The sequence below is a fragment of the Peromyscus leucopus genome, chromosome 16_21 (genome assembly GCF_004664715.2).
Source record: "Peromyscus leucopus breed LL Stock chromosome 16_21, UCI_PerLeu_2.1, whole genome shotgun sequence".
Taxonomy (NCBI): Eukaryota; Metazoa; Chordata; class Mammalia; order Rodentia; family Cricetidae; genus Peromyscus; species Peromyscus leucopus.
This window is the reverse complement of record NC_051084.1, coordinates 8,071,057-8,088,829: the sequence shown is the minus strand read 5'-3', so window position 1 is coordinate 8,088,829 and position 17,773 is coordinate 8,071,057. Positions and strand designations below refer to the sequence as shown.

Genomic DNA, 17,773 nt, shown 5'->3' with positions numbered 1-17,773 from the left:
CTTCCTGGAATCTCCCCGGCCTCCCCACCCCCAAGACAGAAGACAGACAGATGTGGAAATCACTGGTTTTTATTAATTTCATAACTGGGAAATTCCATGTGAGGATGAAAAGCACAAGCCATGCACTCCAGGGAGAGGTTTGCACACGGGCAGGGCAGGGGGGATGGACAGGGGAGACGGACAGTGGTCCCTGTGCAACCCTGGGGATCCCCCAGCTTTTGCTACTGTCTCTGGATTCCCGGGACCCAGAAGGTATGTACCCAGGAGGGAGGACACTCAGAGGCAGCAGACAGGAAGGTCAGAACAGTAAAGGAGCCAAGAACCATGTTAAAGCGGCAAAAAGTTCAGGACGCCAGCCAGGTGCTGCCTCAGCCAGGGCTGCAGGCGGAAGAGATTGATGTGGAAGTCTCTCGGCTGAATACCCTGGGGAGGCTGCCTGGGGGAGTTTCTGTTCGAGGAACTGAAACAAGGGTCATAAAGACCCCAGCTCACCAGGCCCACCTGGGGGAAGAACAACAAGGTTGGATATCGTGGCAGTCGCCCTCCAAGACTCAACCTGTCTGGTCCCTCCATGGCTCCCACCTGACCCAGCAAGAGCGACTTGTACCCTGCCTGGCAGCCAGCCCCCTCCAAGTCCTGCTTCCCACCTGGAAGAACCTGTATCTCCGCTCAAGGAAAACCGCGCCCCCAGACTCTCCTGCAGGGAAAGAAGGGGCAAGAGACGGTGTCACCCATGGCAGCACGCTAGGCTAGTATCCGAGTGTGTGCTGGCGACCCCAGAGCTTCTCCCCGGGAGCAGAGGAGCGGCCTTCTTACCTCTGCAGGGATGCTCATCGCCGGGCATCCCGCTGCACAGGAACTGGTCTGTCACTATCTCACTGATGTTTGTCAAGCTGGGGAAGATGTTTTTGCTTTCGGAGACGGCCTCGATACATCTTGTCCACTGCAGCGTGGGAGTAGGAGAAAAGAAGACACCAGGAGACATTAGGCAGACCAGCAAAGCCCTGGAGAAGGGGAGACTCCAGGCAGGGTTGGACATTCTGGGAGCTGTCCCCAGGGGGTCCCTTACTGATCTCTCACCTCGGGTCCTGTCCTGAGGCTAATGTTCAGTTTGTTCCCATTCAAAGCCACAAAATGTGCAGGGACTTTCTGCTGATTCAGAAGTTCTGTCTCTGCCATGGGGTGAAGGCAGTGTGAGGACAGAGCCCATGCACCCAGCTTGAGGACCACAGCCCAGGCCCTGCCAGCACACCCAAGCTCTGGCCCCAACTCAGCACAGACCTTAAGCCTTCAGGACTCACCGTGGTCTCTACAGGTGCCACCTGGGGGTCTTCGAAGAGCCATGTTGGCCTCCACAGTGCAAGGAAGGCAGATTGGCCTGGGGAGAAAGGTGAACGTCACAGAGGCCCAACCTCAGTATCCCCTCTGGTTCTTCCCAGAGCACTGCCCTCTGTAGGGTGCCCTCCCAACCCGGGCTCAGGTACCTGGCATGAGTGGACATTTTCACTTTCTGGGCCAGCTTCAGCAGGGCAATATCATCAGCATAGAACTCTGAGATGCCCTGGCTCCGCTTGGCATGGACATCGAACCCTGGGGCAATTAACGCCTTCTCCACAAGGAATTCTTTGCCATGATGAGAGGTGGGATCCCCTGGGAACAGTGGTGGATTAGGGTGGACCAGAAGAGACCAGAGGCTGAGGAGAGACAGGGGTGACTCCAGCCTTGGGGTGGGGGCCTGCTGCAGCCCCTGACTTACCCACAATGACCCTCCACAGGTGCCGGTCCTCCATCTGGGAGTCGTGGAAGCAGTGGGCGGCTGTCAGCACCCACTGGTCAGAGATGAGGGACCCCCGGCATGTCTCCTTGCTCTTGGGCTGCAGGGAACAGACAACAGCCAGGGTTTGCTGTTATCCGACTCTTCTCACCTCTGGGGTCCAAGCCCCGCCTCTCCCTCTGGATACCTTAAAGGTGACATGCCAAGGTGTCCTCTCCTGGTTAGAGGCATTGGCAGACATGTTCCCCACCCCACAGATGGTGTCTGTGAGCTTGGAGACGTCTGTGGATGAAGACCGGTGGGGAGGAGGTGGGTGATGGGCACGGGTCCATGCTGGCACCCTGAGCCCCCAGCTGACTCCACACTGCGCTCTGCTACAGGGGGATGAAGCTTCCTTCACTTACCCAGCATATGCTCAAAGACCTGCTGCACTGCCTGCGAGTCCTTCAAGATGAAGGCATGCCTCTCGCCGTCCTTCTTGGACCCCAGCTCATTCAGTTCTTTCCAGTCCACATCCAGGTTGCCCACCCCAATGGCATAGATGTCTGATGGGAAAGAGGGATGTCACCAGAGCCTGTGGCCGAGAGGCCACCCAAGACGTGAGGCGGGTACTTGAACTCACTAAGCCGACAAAGACCTGAACTGGATGGACTCCGCCTCCTTCACCCTGTCTGACTTCCTCCTCCTGCCAACACCGCACCCCAGCCCTGCTCAGGCCTCCGCTCCAGCAGCACCCCGGCTGGGGTATCTCCCCCAGATGTCCACACAGCTCTTCTCCAGCAAGGTCTTCTACATCTGCAATGCCCCTGACACTCCCTGCCCTCCCCACTTGATTTCACGTCGTGGCGCTGAGTACCTATCACTCGCATGCCCAACAATTGCCCTGTTTACTTCCTGTATTGCCTACAGTAGGTAGAATTGTGTTTCCCAGAAGAACGTGTTCAAGTTTATTGTGAATGTGACCTGCATTAGAAACAGGGTTTTGGGCCAGGCAGTGGTGGCGCACGCCTTTAATCCCAGCACTCGGGAGGCAGAGCCAGGCGGATCTCTGTGAGTTCAAGGCCAGCCTGGTCTACAGAGTGAGATCCAGGGCAGTCACCAAAACTACACAGAGAAACCCTGTCTTGAAAAAAAAAAAAAAGAAAAAGAAACAGGGTTTTTTGGGGGTGGGGTGGTGGGGTTCAGACAGGATTTCTCTGTGTAGCCCTGCCTATCTTGGAGCTCTCTCTGTAGACCAGGCTGACCTCAAACTAAGAGATCCACCTGCCTCTGCCTCCCAAGTCCTGGGATCAAAGGCGTGCGCCACCATCAGGGAAACAGTCTTTTTCCTGGTATTACCAGCACTCAGGAAATAGAGGCAGGAAGATCAGGAGTTCAAAGCCAGCCTCAGCTACCTAGTGAGTTGGAGGCCAGCCTGGGCCTGTCCCCAAAATAAAACAAAAGAGGACTAGAGAGCTGGTTCAGCTGCCAAGAATGCTTGCTGCTCTTCCAGAGGACCTGAGTTCGTCCCCAGCACTCACTGCCTGAACTCCAGCTCCAGGAGAGGCAATGCCCTCTTCTAGCCTGCAAGGGCACTCACACTCATGTGGCATACACTCACACTCATGTGGCATACACTCACACTCACACTCATGTGGCATACACTCACACTCACACTCATGTGGCATACACACACACACTCACACTCATGTGGCATACACTCACACTCACACACACACACACTCATGTGGCATACACTCACACACACACACACACACATACACAGAGATAGAAATATACTTATAATAATTGAAACAGAGGGCTGAGGACAGAGCTCAGTGGTAGAGCACTTGCTTGGTAGGAACAAGATCCTCCATTCAGTCCCTGACACTGCTGCCGTAAATACATAGGAAATTTGAGCCCAAACATAGCTATCTGGGTGCTGTGGAAACGGGACAGAAATTGGGGTGAAGACAGAGATGGAGGTTGGGGTTTTGTGGCTACAAGCCAAGGACACCTGTGGCCACCAGGCCTCTACATAGCAAGACCCTGTCTCAAAACAAACCAAGAGAAAACTTTAATTGTTTTCTGGTCATAGGTCAGTACACTTTGTGGTCACCCTAAACCTGAATGCTTCACCTAGGTGTCTGCTGCTAAAGGGACACTGGAGGGGACGGCCCCTCCTGGGAACCCAGGCCCGTTCTTCCCGCAAAGGTTCCTGCACTGTGAGATGGTGGTCACAGGGGAGCTCACGGTACTGAGCAGTTCCCTCCACCAGACCTCATCGTCACAGGCATCTTCCCCTCCCTGCCTGTGAAGGCAGGTCCGGTGCCGACTGCATCACTCATCACCGAGGAAGAAGCAGCCCACAGCTCCAGCCCTCTGGAGACGGAACCGGAGGAGGGATCATGGACAGTGTGCTATCCAGCTCTCAACGACTGCCACACTGAAGCACCGGGAAACCCTCAGGGCTCAGGGCCAGTGCTAAGTCACACTGGAACCCCGGACACAGGAGCCCACCCCACCCCTCCTGACAGCTCGGATGGGGCAGAGCTCACCCAGATAGTCGTTCCTGTTCTGATTGATGCGCAGGATCTCTCTGATGTTATCAACTGCTGGCTTGGGAGAACCACCCATGTTGGACTTTCCTAGAACAGAGAAGAGAAGAATGCTCCATCTGGGTTGACTTCGGAATTTTTCACATCCCTGGAAACATGGGGAACATTCAGCCATTTTAAAACACACCATTTTGGGCTGGAGAGATGGCACAGTGGATAAGAGCACGTGTTGCTCTTCCAGAGGACCCGGGTTCAGTTCCCAGCACCTGCATGGTGGCTCACAGCTGTCTAGAACTCCAGTTCCAGGGCATCCAATGCCCTATTCTGACCTCCAAGGGCACTAGGCTTACACATAACACACATACATATAGACAGGCAAAACAAAACAAACACATGAAGACAAAAAGTTTCTGTAGAGCAAAGGAAACAGCAGAGCTGACAGCCCACAGAGTGGGAAAGCCTTTACAGCCAGACTGCAGACAGGAAGCTAACACAGAATTTACAAAGAAATGGAGAAATTCGGTACTAAGAAAATAAAACTTCCAATCAATAAATGGACAAATGAACTGAACAGACAGTTTTCAAAAAAGAAACACAAACGGCCAATAACTGTTTTTAAACGTGTTCATTATCCCTACTCATCAAGGAAATGCAAAATGAAACTACTTTGAGATAACTATTTCACCCCAGTCAGAATGGCTGACACCAGCAAATCTCACAACCCATTTGGAGGGGATGTCGAGGGAAGGGAGTTATTCACTGTTAGTCAAGATGCAAAGCGATACAGCCAGTGTGGAAGTCATGCTGGACAGTTCTAGACTATTAAAAACAGAAACACGACGTGATTCAGCTATTTCACTCTTGGTCATAGACACCCAGAGAACTCCACACCCTGTGGTAGAGATGTTTGCACCCTCAGGGTTATTGTGGCTTTATTCACTAGAGCAAAGAATTGGAATCAACTTTGTGGTGCATCAATGAGTGGATAATGAAAATGTGTGTGTGTGAATATTATTTAGTCTTAAGGATAAGTTAAACTACAAATTTTGCAGGAAAATTAATGAACTTAGATTTTATAATATTAAGAGATGTCACATAATCTCAGAAAGAAATCATCGCATGTCCTCCCAGCCAATAATTCTATGTGTATATGTAAACAAATGTACGTATGTGTACACTACAACACAATGAAAGGTGAATGAGAAAAGCTAATATTGAGGATGAGAAAAGACTGGATGGAGGCAGTGGACACAGGCTAGGAGACAGGATAAAGCTAAGTGTTTTCTAATTCTGCCATGAATTCTTTGGTTTTGGTGATGGCTAAGTGAATAAACATATACTCAATAGTGAACATGTCAAATCCACTGTGACTCTCTGCCGGGCAGTGGTGGTACATACATTTAATCCCAGCACTCAGGAGGCAGAGCCAGGCGGATCTCTGTGAGTTCCAGGCCAGCCTGAGCTACAGAGTGAGTTCCAGACCACCCAAGGCTGCACAGAGGAACCCTGTCTCAAAACCAAACAAACAAAAAAACCACATGAGCCCCCCCAAGCACAGAAAGACGACCAGAACACAAGACTTCAGAACCTATCCTGAGGCTGCCCACTGTTGCCTCCTCCAGGAGCCAGGGCGACACTCACCGTCTGTCAGGAGGATAATGGCGTGGCGGATTTCAAGCCACGCAGAACCTCCCATGCTCAAGCGCGCCATCAGGCTATTCATCATGAGGTAGACACTGTTCAGAGCCTCAAAAGTGTTAGTGCCAGAGGCGTTTTCGTGATCTGAAATGTGCCAGAAGAAAAACCTTTTGAAAACAAAAACCAAACAATAAAAACCCTCTACCTGCCACCCAGGATTGAGGAGATTGCTCTGTTTGAAAGACCACCAGAAATGCAAGTTGTCAGAGTGTCTGATAAACTCAGGTATTTTGAATGACTTTTCAAAACATTTTGGTTTTTCCACCTTAGAATGTCCATTACAGAAACAGGATGGTGCACGTCTGTAATGCTAGCAATCAGGAGGCAGAAGCAGGAGGATCTTTGTGAGTTCGAGGCCAGCCTGGTTTACAGAACAAGGTCCAAGTCAGCCAAGGCTACACACGAAGACCTTGTCTCAAAAATTAATTAATTAAATAAAAATGGAAATACTCATCGAGTAATCCTCAATCTAAAACGACTACAAGTTCCCAAGATTTAAAGGTGGAGCTTCCAAAGAGTTTGTGGTGTTTCAGCTGTTTGGTGGCACCCAGGCAGGTTTGACACAGTGTGCAGGTGGGTAATGACAGGGAGGGTGCAGTGTTGAGCCACAAAAAGCAGAGCATATGCCAGAGGATCTAGAAGGAGCTGAAATCCCGTATGGTGCGTTTGAATACGGACTTGTAGTGTGTCACGGAAGGCTGAGGTGTGGAAACTGGAATCCTACCACTGCCCCTGGACCCAAGTGTTCTAAGAATGAACAAATGTGCTCTCTCTCTCTCTCTCTCTCTCTCTCTCTCTCTCTCTCTCTCTCTCTCTCTCTCTCTCTCCCCCTTCCTCTTCTTCCCTTCCTCCCTCCATTCCTCTGTCCCTGATAAAGGGTCTTATGTAGTCCAGGCTGGCTTCAATTTCCATAGGTAGCCAAAGACGACCAGGGAAATGGAAATTATGTGGTGCTGGGACTGGAACCCAGGGCCTCCTGTGTGCTAGGCAAATCCACTACCAACTGAGCTACATCTTCAGCCCCCCCCCCCCGGAATCTCTGCAGCTGCTTGGTCCATCCCCTACTCTCCACCTCCCCCAGCAGAAGACAGTCAAACCTTTATAGCAGACTTTGTTCAGACTGCTCATCACCTCCACCACATTCTGGGATTTCTCACTCACGACCGACATGATGGTTTTGGGCTTGGAAGCAAAGGTGATGATAGCAACACTGACCTTGATCTCAAAGCTGAAGATCTGGAGAGGGCAGGAGAGAAGAGGGCAGGCATTGCAAAACCACACAAGAGCAGGTCCGAGAGACACAGAGAGCCTGTGCTGAGCCTGACAGGCAAGACCCTTCGTAAGAAACTCGGCCCGAAGAAGCCAAGGGAATGGCACACGCCACGTATGTGCTCCCGACAGACCCCACCTCGTTTCACCCCCACATCAGCTCAGTGGTGGTCGGTGATGAGAGCGCCCATCTCACAGGGAAAGAACTGGAGTCTTGCCAGCCTGAACCGTGCCACTGACGAGAGGTGCAGGGGGGCGGGGCTGGAGTTACTTAGTGTTAAGCCCTAAGGCGGTCTTCAGAACACACACAAACCCTCTTTAAAATGCAGCTGGGGGCAGGCTGGAGCGAAGGGTTAGCAGCCAAGAGCTCTTGTTGTCCCACCTGAGTTCGAACCCCAGAACACAGGTGGATGGCCCACAAATTCCTGTAATTTAACAAATGCCTGTAGTTCCAGATCTAAGGTATCCAATGCCTGTACCTGTCCTCTCAGGGCCATGCACACATGTGGCATTCACACACACACAAATAAAAATTAAAAATAATAAAAATGAGGCAGAGGCAGGAGGATCTCTGTGAGTTCAAGGCCAGCCTGGTCTACAGAGTGAATTCCAGGACAGCCAGGGCAGCACAGAGAAACCCTGTCTTGGAAAACAAACCAAAAAAAAAAAGTTCAAAGTCATTGTGGACTACAAGAAAAGCCTTTAAAAGAAAAACACACACACACAAAAGAAAGAAAAGTCTTAAAAACAAACAAAATTAACTGAGGGTCTAGGGTGTAGCTCAGTGGCAGAGCTTGTCCTTGGTGTGCATCAAGGTCTAGGTTCAATTCTTAGCAGAAAAAAATTAATATACTTGGAAGAAAAAACTATCTTTTTATATGAATTATTGTTAAACACACAACTTTAAAAAAAAAAAAAAGTGTTGGGCTGGGTGTGGTGGTATGTGCCTTTGATCCCAGCCCTTGAGAGAGACAGGCTGATCTCTGTGAGTTTGAGGCTAGCCTGGTCTACATAGGGCATTCCATGACAGCCAGGGCTATGTAGAGAGAACCTGTCTCAAAAAATATTTTCTTGTTGGTGCTTCCCCCCATTCCCGTGAGTGTGTGTGTGTGTGTGTGCATTTGTGTGTATGTGTGCGTGTGCATGTGTGGGTGTGTGTGTGCATTTGTGTGTATGTGTGCGTGTGCATGTGTGTGTGCATGTGTGGGTGTGTGTGTGTGTGCATTTGTGTGTATGTGTGCGTGTGCATGTGTGGGTGTGTCTGTGTGCGTGTGTGTGTACACCATGTTAGAGTCAGCCTCTGATCGTGTTTCTGCTCTGTGCTGAGAACTCCAGGAAAGCTGCCCTGACAGCATACGGCAGTTCTGCCCCTGCCCCCCATCCCCCTGGATCACAAACATGCCTGTGGCATCTGACATTTTTTTTTTTTTTCTATTCAGATTCCAGAGATCTGAACTGAGATTTGTGCGGCAGGAGCCTTTACCCACTGAACCATTTCCCACGTCCTTCGTCGGTCTCATGCGGTCCGAGGCTGGCCGTGAACTCCTAAAATCCTCCTGTCTCTACCATTCCTGCCTTAAGGTATGAAATTATTGGCTTAACAAGAAGAGTATGGCTTAAAATTTTGAAATTATTGGCTTTAAAAAATTATGACTTTTCAACAGGAGTGCCAGGCTGGTGTGCCCCATAGGTTATCTTGATAACTCTCTGGAGACCACAGCTGTGGATGACGAATCCCTGAAAAGACAGAGCTGCGCTTTGCCCCGTGTGGTGTCTCCTGGCACCCAGTCCGGTGCCTCGGACATAGCGGGTGTTGCAAAACACGTATGGAATGAAGATATGATCATATACGCTGAACTCGTGGTTCTGGTGGCCTGGGAAGATTTCTAGAAGGAGGTGGGTTGAGTGGGATTCCGAGCAAGGCAGGAAAGCCACCAGGCTTGGGAAGGACTCTCACCCTGTCCACCATGAGGGTGGCGCTCTCCTTGAAGATCTCAAAGTCTTTTTCTGACACACTTTGAGACGCATCGAGCAGCAGATAGAGGTTCAGGTGACCCGAGCGCTGGATTTGGATTCTACGGCCCAGATTTTCTGGAGAAAACAAGAAACAAGGCATTAGGATGTCCACCCACCCTGTGCGACAGCAAAGGTCACCCAGCTCCCAGCACCCTGGCAGCTTGCCTCCTGCCTGCTCCACCCAGGTCCCTTCTCCAGTCCTCACTCACCTGTCCTCTTCTGGACGGGGTTGGTAGCTCCAAGCAGGTTGGTGAAGGAGGTGCCCAGGGCAGAGGCCACATCCTCAGGGAAGTCATAGGAGTATGGCTCTGTGGGAAGAGTCCCATGAGGGCCAGCAGGACCAGACCTGGGTGCGCAGTCCCAGAAGAACACTGAGGATACTCACGTCGGCAGATGGGCTCTGTTCCACTCCACATCCCGTTGCTCTGGCACTCCCGCTCCACAGAGCCAGTCAGCACCAGATTTGTGGAGGAGCACTGGTAACTGACCTTGTCCCCAAGGTCAAAGCGTGAGCCTGTCCGTACTGTGCCCACGGAGATGCCCGGGTCGGGGCAGTCACCAGCTGCAAGTGAACAAAGACAGGTAAACGGGGATGGGGGTGTCTGCCCGGCTCAATGCCGCGTCCTTCATGCCACATCTTCCTCTTCTAGACCCTCAAAGCCACCAACGGTTCCTTTAGATGCCAGAACCATCAGACTGGAGGATGGCTGGAGACCTTAAATAGCCCGCAACACTTAGAGTTCAGGACCTCAGCCACCCACTGGGCACTCCAGGCCTGACCCAGGCATCACCTGCATTTCTTAAACCACAAGGTGATTGCCACACACCATGAGAATGGTCGACCCTTAACCTAGAGGTGACTCCAGCTATAGGGGAGGGCGTGGAACCGGCAGACTCTGTTTAAACAGCTGGAATGTCCACTGCGGAAACCCTGAACAAAGCTGAAGTCTGTCAACTTACCACTCCAGAGGGCAAAGTCCGCAGAGACAGTTCCCCAGACCTCACTCTTTGCAGCCCCAAGCCAGACATCACTCAGATACTCAACAGGACAACAACACTTTATGATGCATTTATAGAATAGAATACCATACAATTAAAAAGAGAACCATGGGCTCTGTGACAACATTCATCATTCTCAAAAGCAAAGTACTGAACAAAGGAAAGTGAGATGGGGCTGGAGACATCAGAGGACCTGAGCTCAATTCCCGGCTTCCCCGTGGTGGCTCACAACCGTGTGTAATGGCAGTTGTTGTAAGGCATCCAATGTCTCCGGCCTCCATGAGAATGCACACGTGTGGCATACATTCACACACATATACATATAAATAAAAACACATTTTAAAGGAAGCCAGATATGAAAAAGCACACCCCACATGATTCCATGTGTATGAAGTGTAGGAACAGGACAAGGCTGGCAAGGTGGCTCAGTGGGCAGAGCCACTTCCTACCAAACCCAGCACGCTGAGTTTGATCCTGATATCAGGCCCTGCGAGTTGTCTTCTGACTGCCACACCCACGCCACGGCACGATCACGCTTCCCCCACGCACATGTGATAAATAAGGAGATATTACATAAAATAAAGCAAATTAAAGAACAGGTAGACTTAGTTAGACGTCGGAAAGGGGTTGATTATGGAAGGAGACAAGAGAAAGTCCTGCAGTGTGGGTGGATCCTCAAGCTAGGTGGCACTTCATAGGTGGATTCATGTATAAAAATCCATACTTTAGCTGGGCAGGGTTGGCGCACGCCTTTAATCCCCGCACTCGGGAGGCAGAGGCAGGCGGATCTCTGTGAGTTCGAGGCCAGCATGGTCTCCAAAGCAAGTTCCAGGAAAGGCGCAAAGCTACACAGAGAAACCCTGTCTTGGGGAAAAAAAAAACAAAACCATACTTTGGCCAGGCAGTGCTGGCACATGACTTTAATCCCAGCACTTGGGAGGCAGAGGCAAGCAGATCTGTGAGTTTGAGGCTAGCCTGGGCTACAAAGTGAGTTCCAGGAGAGCTAGGGCTACATGGAGAAACCCTGCCCTCCCCTCCCAAAAAAAAAGAAAAACAGAAAAAAAATCCATATTTTGGGCCAATGAGATGGTTTGTCAGATAACGGTGCTTGATGACATGCCTCAGCATATAAGTTTCATCCCTGCTAGAGCCCAAATAGTAGGAGAGAACCAGCTCCTGAAAGTTGTCCTACACACACACACACACATGATTTTTTTGTAACAAGGTCTCATTGTGAAGCCCTAACTGGCTTAGAATTCACTCTGTAGACCAAACTGGCCTCAAACTCTGAGATTCCCCTGCCTCTGTCTCCTAAATGCTGGCATTAAAGGTGTGTGCAGCTGAACAAATACTTTGTTGTTGTTGTTTTTTGAGACAGGGTTTCTCGGTGCAGTCCTGGCTGTCCTGTATCTCACTCTGTAGACCAGGCTGGCCTGGAACTCACAGAGATCCGCCTGCCTCTGCCTCCCGAGTGCTGGGATTATAGGCGTGCACCACCACCGCCCGGCTTTGTCTTGGTTTTTCAAGACAGGGGTTCTCTGTGTAGCCCTGGCTGTCCTGAAACTCTCTCTGTAGACCAGGCTGGCCCCAAACTCACAGAGTTTTTTTTTTTTTTTTTAATTATTATTATTTATGTGTATGTCTGTGTGGAGGCCACACAAGAGCACTGAATCCCCTGGAGCTGGGGTTACGGGTGGTGTGAGCCTGATGCACTGGGAACGGAACTCCAACTGCTGAGCCACCTTGACAGGCCCACTACTCCCATTTTACAAATGTGAAAACTGAGGCACGGGAAGGGTATGTAACCTGTCCAGAGGCTGTCTAACTTAGAGCTCACAGGTCTGCTCCGTGACACTCCATGGGGTTAAGTACAAAGTGTTGTCTTGAAGCGTTTAGAAAAGCGGACCGAGCAGGTTTGGTAGCTCCTGCCTGCAATCTGAGCACTCTGGAGACTGAGATTGCAGTGAGTGCAAGGCCAGCCTGGGCTACATCCTGAGCCCCAGTTCAACCTGGGCTAGAGTGAGTCCCCGAATCAAAGAAAGGAAGGGAAGAAAGAGAAGGAGAGGGAGAGAAGTAGGGAGGAAAGGGAAAGGAAAAAAGAAGAAGTTGAAGGGTATGTAGAGCCGCTGAGTCAGATGTGAAACCTATCAGCAAGTGCCTGGGCAGGGCTCCGTGCGGGTCAGCGAAGTGTGGACCCCAGACCCCAACCCCAGTCCAGGATCATTACTGTGCCCCCACCAACACCATGCTCTGTCTCCACAAAAGCTTCTGGGGTTGCAGCCGCCCCCCGTCCCCCCCTCCCCGTCCCCCCATCTCGTCCCCCCCCCCCGTAGCCCAGCAGTGAGAGCACTCACCCCCACTGTCACACACAGCGGTCTCCCCGTCCCCCCCCCCGTCCCTCCCCTGTCGTCGTCCCCCCCCCCGTCCCGTCCCGTCCCCCCCCCCAGTAGCCCAGCAGTGAGAGCACTCACCCCCACTGTCACACACAGCGGTCTCCCCGTCCCCCCCGTCCCCCCCGTCCCCCCGTCCCCCCCAGTAGCCCAGCAGTGACAGCACTCACCCCCACTGTCACACACAGCGGTCTCCCCGTCCCCCCCCCCGTCCCTCCCCTGTGGTCCCCCCCCCGTCTCGTCCCCCCCCAGTAGCCCAGCAGTGACAGCACTCACCCCCACTGTCACACACAGCGGTCTCCCCGTCCCCCCCGCCCCCCGTCTCCCCCCCGTCCCCCCCCGTCCCCCCCGTCCCCCCCCAGTAGCCCAGCAGTGACAGCACTCACCCCCACTGTCACACACAGCGGTCTCCCCGTCCCCCCCGCCCCCCGTCTCCCCCCCGTCCCCCCGTCCCCCCCCCCGTCCCCCCCCAGTAGCCCAGCAGTGACAGCACTCACCCCCACTGTCACACACAGCGGTCTCCCCGTCCCCCCCGCCCCCCGTCTCCCCCCCCCGTCCCCCCCGTCCCCCCCGTCCCCCCCAGTAGCCCAGCAGTGACAGCACTCACCCCCACTGTCACACACAGCGGTCTCCCCGTCTCCCCCCCGTCCCCCCCCCGTCCCCCCCGTCCCCCCCCAGTAGCCCAGCAGTGAGAGCACTCACCCCCACTGTCACACACAGCGGTCTCCCCGTCCCCCCGCCCCCCGTCTCCCCCCCCCATCCCCCCCCAGTAGCCCAGCAGTGAGAGCACTCACCCCCACTGTCACACACAGCGGTCTCCCCGTCCCACATGCCGTTGGGGCGACAGTACCGCACAGGCGAGCCCCGCAACGTGAAGCCTTGCTCACACTGGAAGCTCAGGTTGCCACCCACGGGGTGAGACCCCAGCCGAGGGGTGTACATGCCGTTCTCAAAGGAAGTCGGAGCTGGACAGCGAACAGCTGCAGGGAGAGAAGTCAGGCAAGGCGGAGGATGGCGGACACCCAGCCTAGGCCTGGGGCGGGGCCTCCCGTTAGAACTGCCAACTGGACGCAAAGACGTGGTAAGAGCCTGGTGTGGTGTGGCCCATAATCCCAGCGTGTGGGCAGCTGAGGCAGGAGGGTCACGGAATCACAAGGCCCGCTAGGTTATTTGGTGAATTTGAGGCCCCCCTAGACTGTAACGAAACCCTGTATCAAAAACAAAATCAGGGGGCGCTGGAGAGATGGCTCAGAGGTTAAGAGCACTGACTCCCAGAGGTCCTGAGTTCAATTCCCAGCACCCACATGGTGGCTCACAACCATCTGTAATGAGATCTGCTGCCCTCTTCTGGTCTGCAGTCACACATAATAAATAAATCTTTTTTTTTTTTTTTTGGTTTTTCGAGACAGGGTTTCTCTGTGTAGCTTTGCGCCTTTCCTGGAACTCACTTGGTAGCCCAGGCTGGCCTCGAACTCACAGAGATCCGCCTGGCTCTGCCTCCCGAGTGCTGGGATTAAAGGTGTGCGCCACCACGGCCCGGCTCATAATAAATAAATCTTAAAAAAAAAAAAAAATCAGGTCAGGTGGTGGTGGCTCACCCTTTAATCCCAGCACTCAAAGGCAGAGATCTGTGAGTTCGAGGCCAGCTACACAGAGAAACCCTGTCTTGGTAAACCAAGAACAACAACAACAAAAAAAAAAATCAGAACAGTTGGGTGTGGTGGTGGTGCACACCTGTAAACCCAGTACTAGAGAGGCAGAGGCTGGTAGATTAATTACTGTAAGTTTGGGTCCAGCCTGGGCTACAGAGAGACTCTGTCTCAAAACCAAACATGGTGGCTCATGCCCGTGAGGCCAGCACTTGAGAGGTGGGATTGGGAAGCAGGAGTTTAAGTCCATCCTCAATGAGTTCAAAGCTCACCTTTGAAACCAAAGCAGGCTCAAAACAAAAGTAATTAGTCAAAAAAGGGCTGGGAAAATTAGCTCAATGGAAGAGCACTGGCCAAGTATGAGTAAGACCCTGATGTCCAATCACAGCACCAGAGAAAACCCCAAAAGGAGATTGAAACATAAGATTGCTATCTTAGGCCGGGCGGTGGTGGCGCACACCTTTAATCCCAGCACTCGGGAGGCAGAGGCAGGCGGATCTCTGTGAGTTCCAGGCTAGCCTGGGCTACAGAGTGAGTTCCAGGAAAGGTGCAAAGCTACACAGAGAAACCCTGTCTCGAAAAACCAAAAAAAAAAAAAAAAAAAAAAAAGATTGCTATCTTAGGCAGTTGGTTGAATACTGCCAACTTAGAACAGCTCAAGCCCATCCGACTATACATAGGTGCCCCCCTCGAGGGCTGTGGTCACCCCAGTCTCTCATCAAGGACACTTGTGTTCAGGGTGCTCCAAGGCATTCGGCATCCATTCAGAATGGACAACAATCTTACAGTTAATTTTACCTAAAAAAAAATTATCCTTACTAAGAACCGTGGACTTTTTCCGGGTTTGTTTGTTTGGTTTGGTTTTTGTGGTTTTCTGGGGGCCTTTGTTGGGGAGGGTTGTTTGTTTTTTTGGAGATAGGGTCTCCTTTTACAACCCTGGCTGGCCTAGAACACATTATGTAGACCAGGTTATCCTCAAACTCACAGAGATCCACCTGCCTCTGCCTCCCTCCCTCCCTCCCTCCCTCCCTCCCTCCCTCCCTCTGCCTCCCAAGGACTGGAATTAAAGACGGATGTCACCACAACCGGCTTTTTCCTGTATTTTGAAAGCCTCTCTCTAACTAGTCCCTGGGAACCCCCTGCTAATAGGTCTGACGCTGGTGGGCACTTCCCAAAGCCCAGAGGGACTCACATTTGCAGACTGCTTTGACCCACCGAGGGGATCGCCGCAGGGTGGACAGCGGGCTGGATCTCGGGGTCTGCCACTGCCCGTTGCTCTGGCATCGTCTCCAGGCGGGGGTTGGGTAGCTGCCCAGGGGGCAGGTGTAGGTGAGGAGGCTCCCAGGGGCCCAGCCATGGCTGAGGGTGAAAGTACCACCGGAGATATTGACGTTCTGAGGACAGGAGAGCGCTGCCAGGCCTGTGGGTGTGGGGAAGGAAAACCGGCCCAGATGAGAGAGGGGCGGCGAGAAGCGGCTGTCTCTTTCAGGTGTGGACTCGACCGACCGAGCTGCACCTGCCACGCCCATAGGGCCCCAGAGCCTTGTCCCTGCCTCCTACCTGGGCACAGCGGCAGCAGGCAGAGCAGAGCCAGCAGAGGGGCCATGGTGTCAGGACGGGAGGAGAACGGAGAGCCAGAGGTCATCTGACTTCCCCGAAACCACCGCGGGCTGAGCAGGCTGCCAGGGAATCCAAAGTCAAAAGGCGGGGAGTGGCCGAGGCGTCAGGGGCAGGGTCCTAGGGGAGGAAAAGAGAAGACATGCCAGGGATCAGGGGCTCAGCTCTGGGGGCAGAGCCTTTGCCCTGCCCCAAATGAAGGTTCCAGGACATCAGAGTCAATGGATTGTGCACACCTAAGTGGGTACACACGCAACACACACACACACACACACACACACACACACACACACACACACACACCTGGTCTTGTGTGGATCATGTTAAGCACACAAACCCACAAACCCTGCCAAACATATTTACAGTGTTCATTTCCTTTTGGAGTTGGCCACGTGGATCTGATCCCCTGGGCCCGGTGGGGATCACAGCTTCTGAGGAATCGAAACTAATCTTTTTAGAATTTCTTGGCATATGAGAAGATTCACATTCTTTCCTGGGTCTTTCCCCGAAAACAGGATAAAAAGAAAGTCAAAGTCAACAGTTTCTTGCAAAGACGGGAAGATTGCTTAGAACATGTTTTTTTTTTTTTTTTTTTTTTTTTTTTTTTTTTTTTTTTTTGACATCCAACAGATAAAATTCCCAACTTGCAAAAAGAAAAAAAAAATTAGGGGTTGGGTATTCAAAAGAATAACAGAATTTTCAAGTTTGAGATACACTTTTTTTTTTTTGGTTTTTCGAGACAGGGTTTCTCTGTGTAGCTTTGCGCCTTTCCTGGAACTCACTTGGTAGCCCAGGCTGGCCTCGAACTCACAGAGATCCGCCTGGCTCTGCCTCCTGAGTGCTGGGATTAAAGGCGTGCGCCACCACCGCCCGGCGAGATACACTTTTTAATTGAAAATAAAAAGCTTTTTTCATACAATATATTTTGTATGGAATATACAGGGTCTCACGTAATCTAGACTGACTTAGAATTTGCTAAATAGCTGAAACTGTCCTTGAACTCCTGATCCTCCTGCCTCTGCCTCCCAAGGGTGGAGGTTACAAACACTGGTTACCACATAGGACACCCAGCCAGTTTGTTAGTTAGTTTGTTTTGAGACAGAGTCTTACTATGTCTCTGTAGCTGTCCCGGATCTCGATCTGTAGACCAGGCTGGCGATGAATTCACAGAGATCCACCTGCCTCTGCCTCCCGAGTGCTGGGATTAAAGGTCTGGGTCACTACATCCTGCCCAGCCATGGAGAATTTAAGGCGATGTATTACCCTCCTTGTCCCTCATATGCTTAGTTACTGTTCTTGTAACTAACAAGGTCAAGGCCAGCACCCTCCCATCTCCACCCCAAGAAAATCTGTCAGATCAGCAACAAAAATACCATTGGTTTCTATTTCTTCTGCTGTGTGTGTGTGTTTGTGTATGTGTGTGTGTATGCATGTTTATGTGTGTGTTTGTGTATGTGTGTTTGTGTGTGTGTGTGTTTGTGTGTGTGTGTCACGTGCACATGTGTTTGTACCTCTGGAGGTCAGGGGACAATCGTAGGTGTAACTCCTCAGGAACCTTCCACCTTTTGCTTGAGATGGGCCCAGAACTTTGCCAAATAAACCAGACTAACTCACCAGCTTCACCCTGAGCTTCAAGGACCTGCCTATTTCAGCTCCCAGCAGTACTGGGATCCCAAGAGGGCAATGCAGCATCCCGACTTTTAATGACTTTAAATGCGGATTCTAAGGCATCCACAGGGAGGTCCTCACACGTGCAAGCACTTTACCAGCCTCGACTTCTATCCACCCAGCCCCCATGTTCTTGAGACTGGGTTTCTCGCAGCC

At 52.0% G+C, this 17,773-nt stretch overlaps 1 protein-coding gene across 1 annotated transcript; it reads right to left on the bottom strand.

Moving 5' to 3' along the window:
• Nucleotides 1-51: 51 nt before the first annotated feature.
• On the bottom strand, nt 52-16,385 carry C2 (complement C2). The gene is made up of 19 exons (XM_028888016.2): nt 16,313-16,385; nt 15,893-16,069; nt 15,525-15,752; nt 13,478-13,663; nt 9,680-9,856; nt 9,504-9,602; nt 9,236-9,369; nt 7,107-7,245; nt 5,953-6,093; nt 4,312-4,401; nt 2,179-2,319; nt 1,962-2,056; nt 1,757-1,874; nt 1,485-1,650; nt 1,302-1,378; nt 1,081-1,172; nt 817-943; nt 648-697; nt 52-501 (listed from the first exon to the last, which is right to left on the bottom strand). Exons 2-19 carry the CDS (start codon nt 15,975-15,977, stop codon nt 328-330), a joined length of 2,319 nt encoding a protein of 772 aa, XP_028743849.1. The 5' UTR covers nt 15,978-16,069; nt 16,313-16,385; the 3' UTR covers nt 52-327.
• Nucleotides 16,386-17,773: the final 1,388 nt, after the last annotated feature.

What these genes read in the sequence shown, in the direction of transcription:
- C2 (XM_028888016.2), bottom strand. Translation starts at nt 15,977, where the DNA reads ATGACCTCTGGCTCTCCGTTCTCCTCCCGTCCTGACACCATGGCCCCT. An exon ending in GGTCAAAGCAGTCTGCAAAT is followed by an intron (nt 13,664 to 15,524) that starts GTGAGTCCCTCT and finishes CTCTCCCTGCAG; the next exon opens with CTGTTCGCTGTCCAGCTCCG. An exon ending in AAAATGTCCACTCATGCCAG is followed by an intron (nt 1,379 to 1,484) that starts GTACCTGAGCCC and finishes CTTTCTCCCCAG; the next exon opens with GCCAATCTGCCTTCCTTGCA.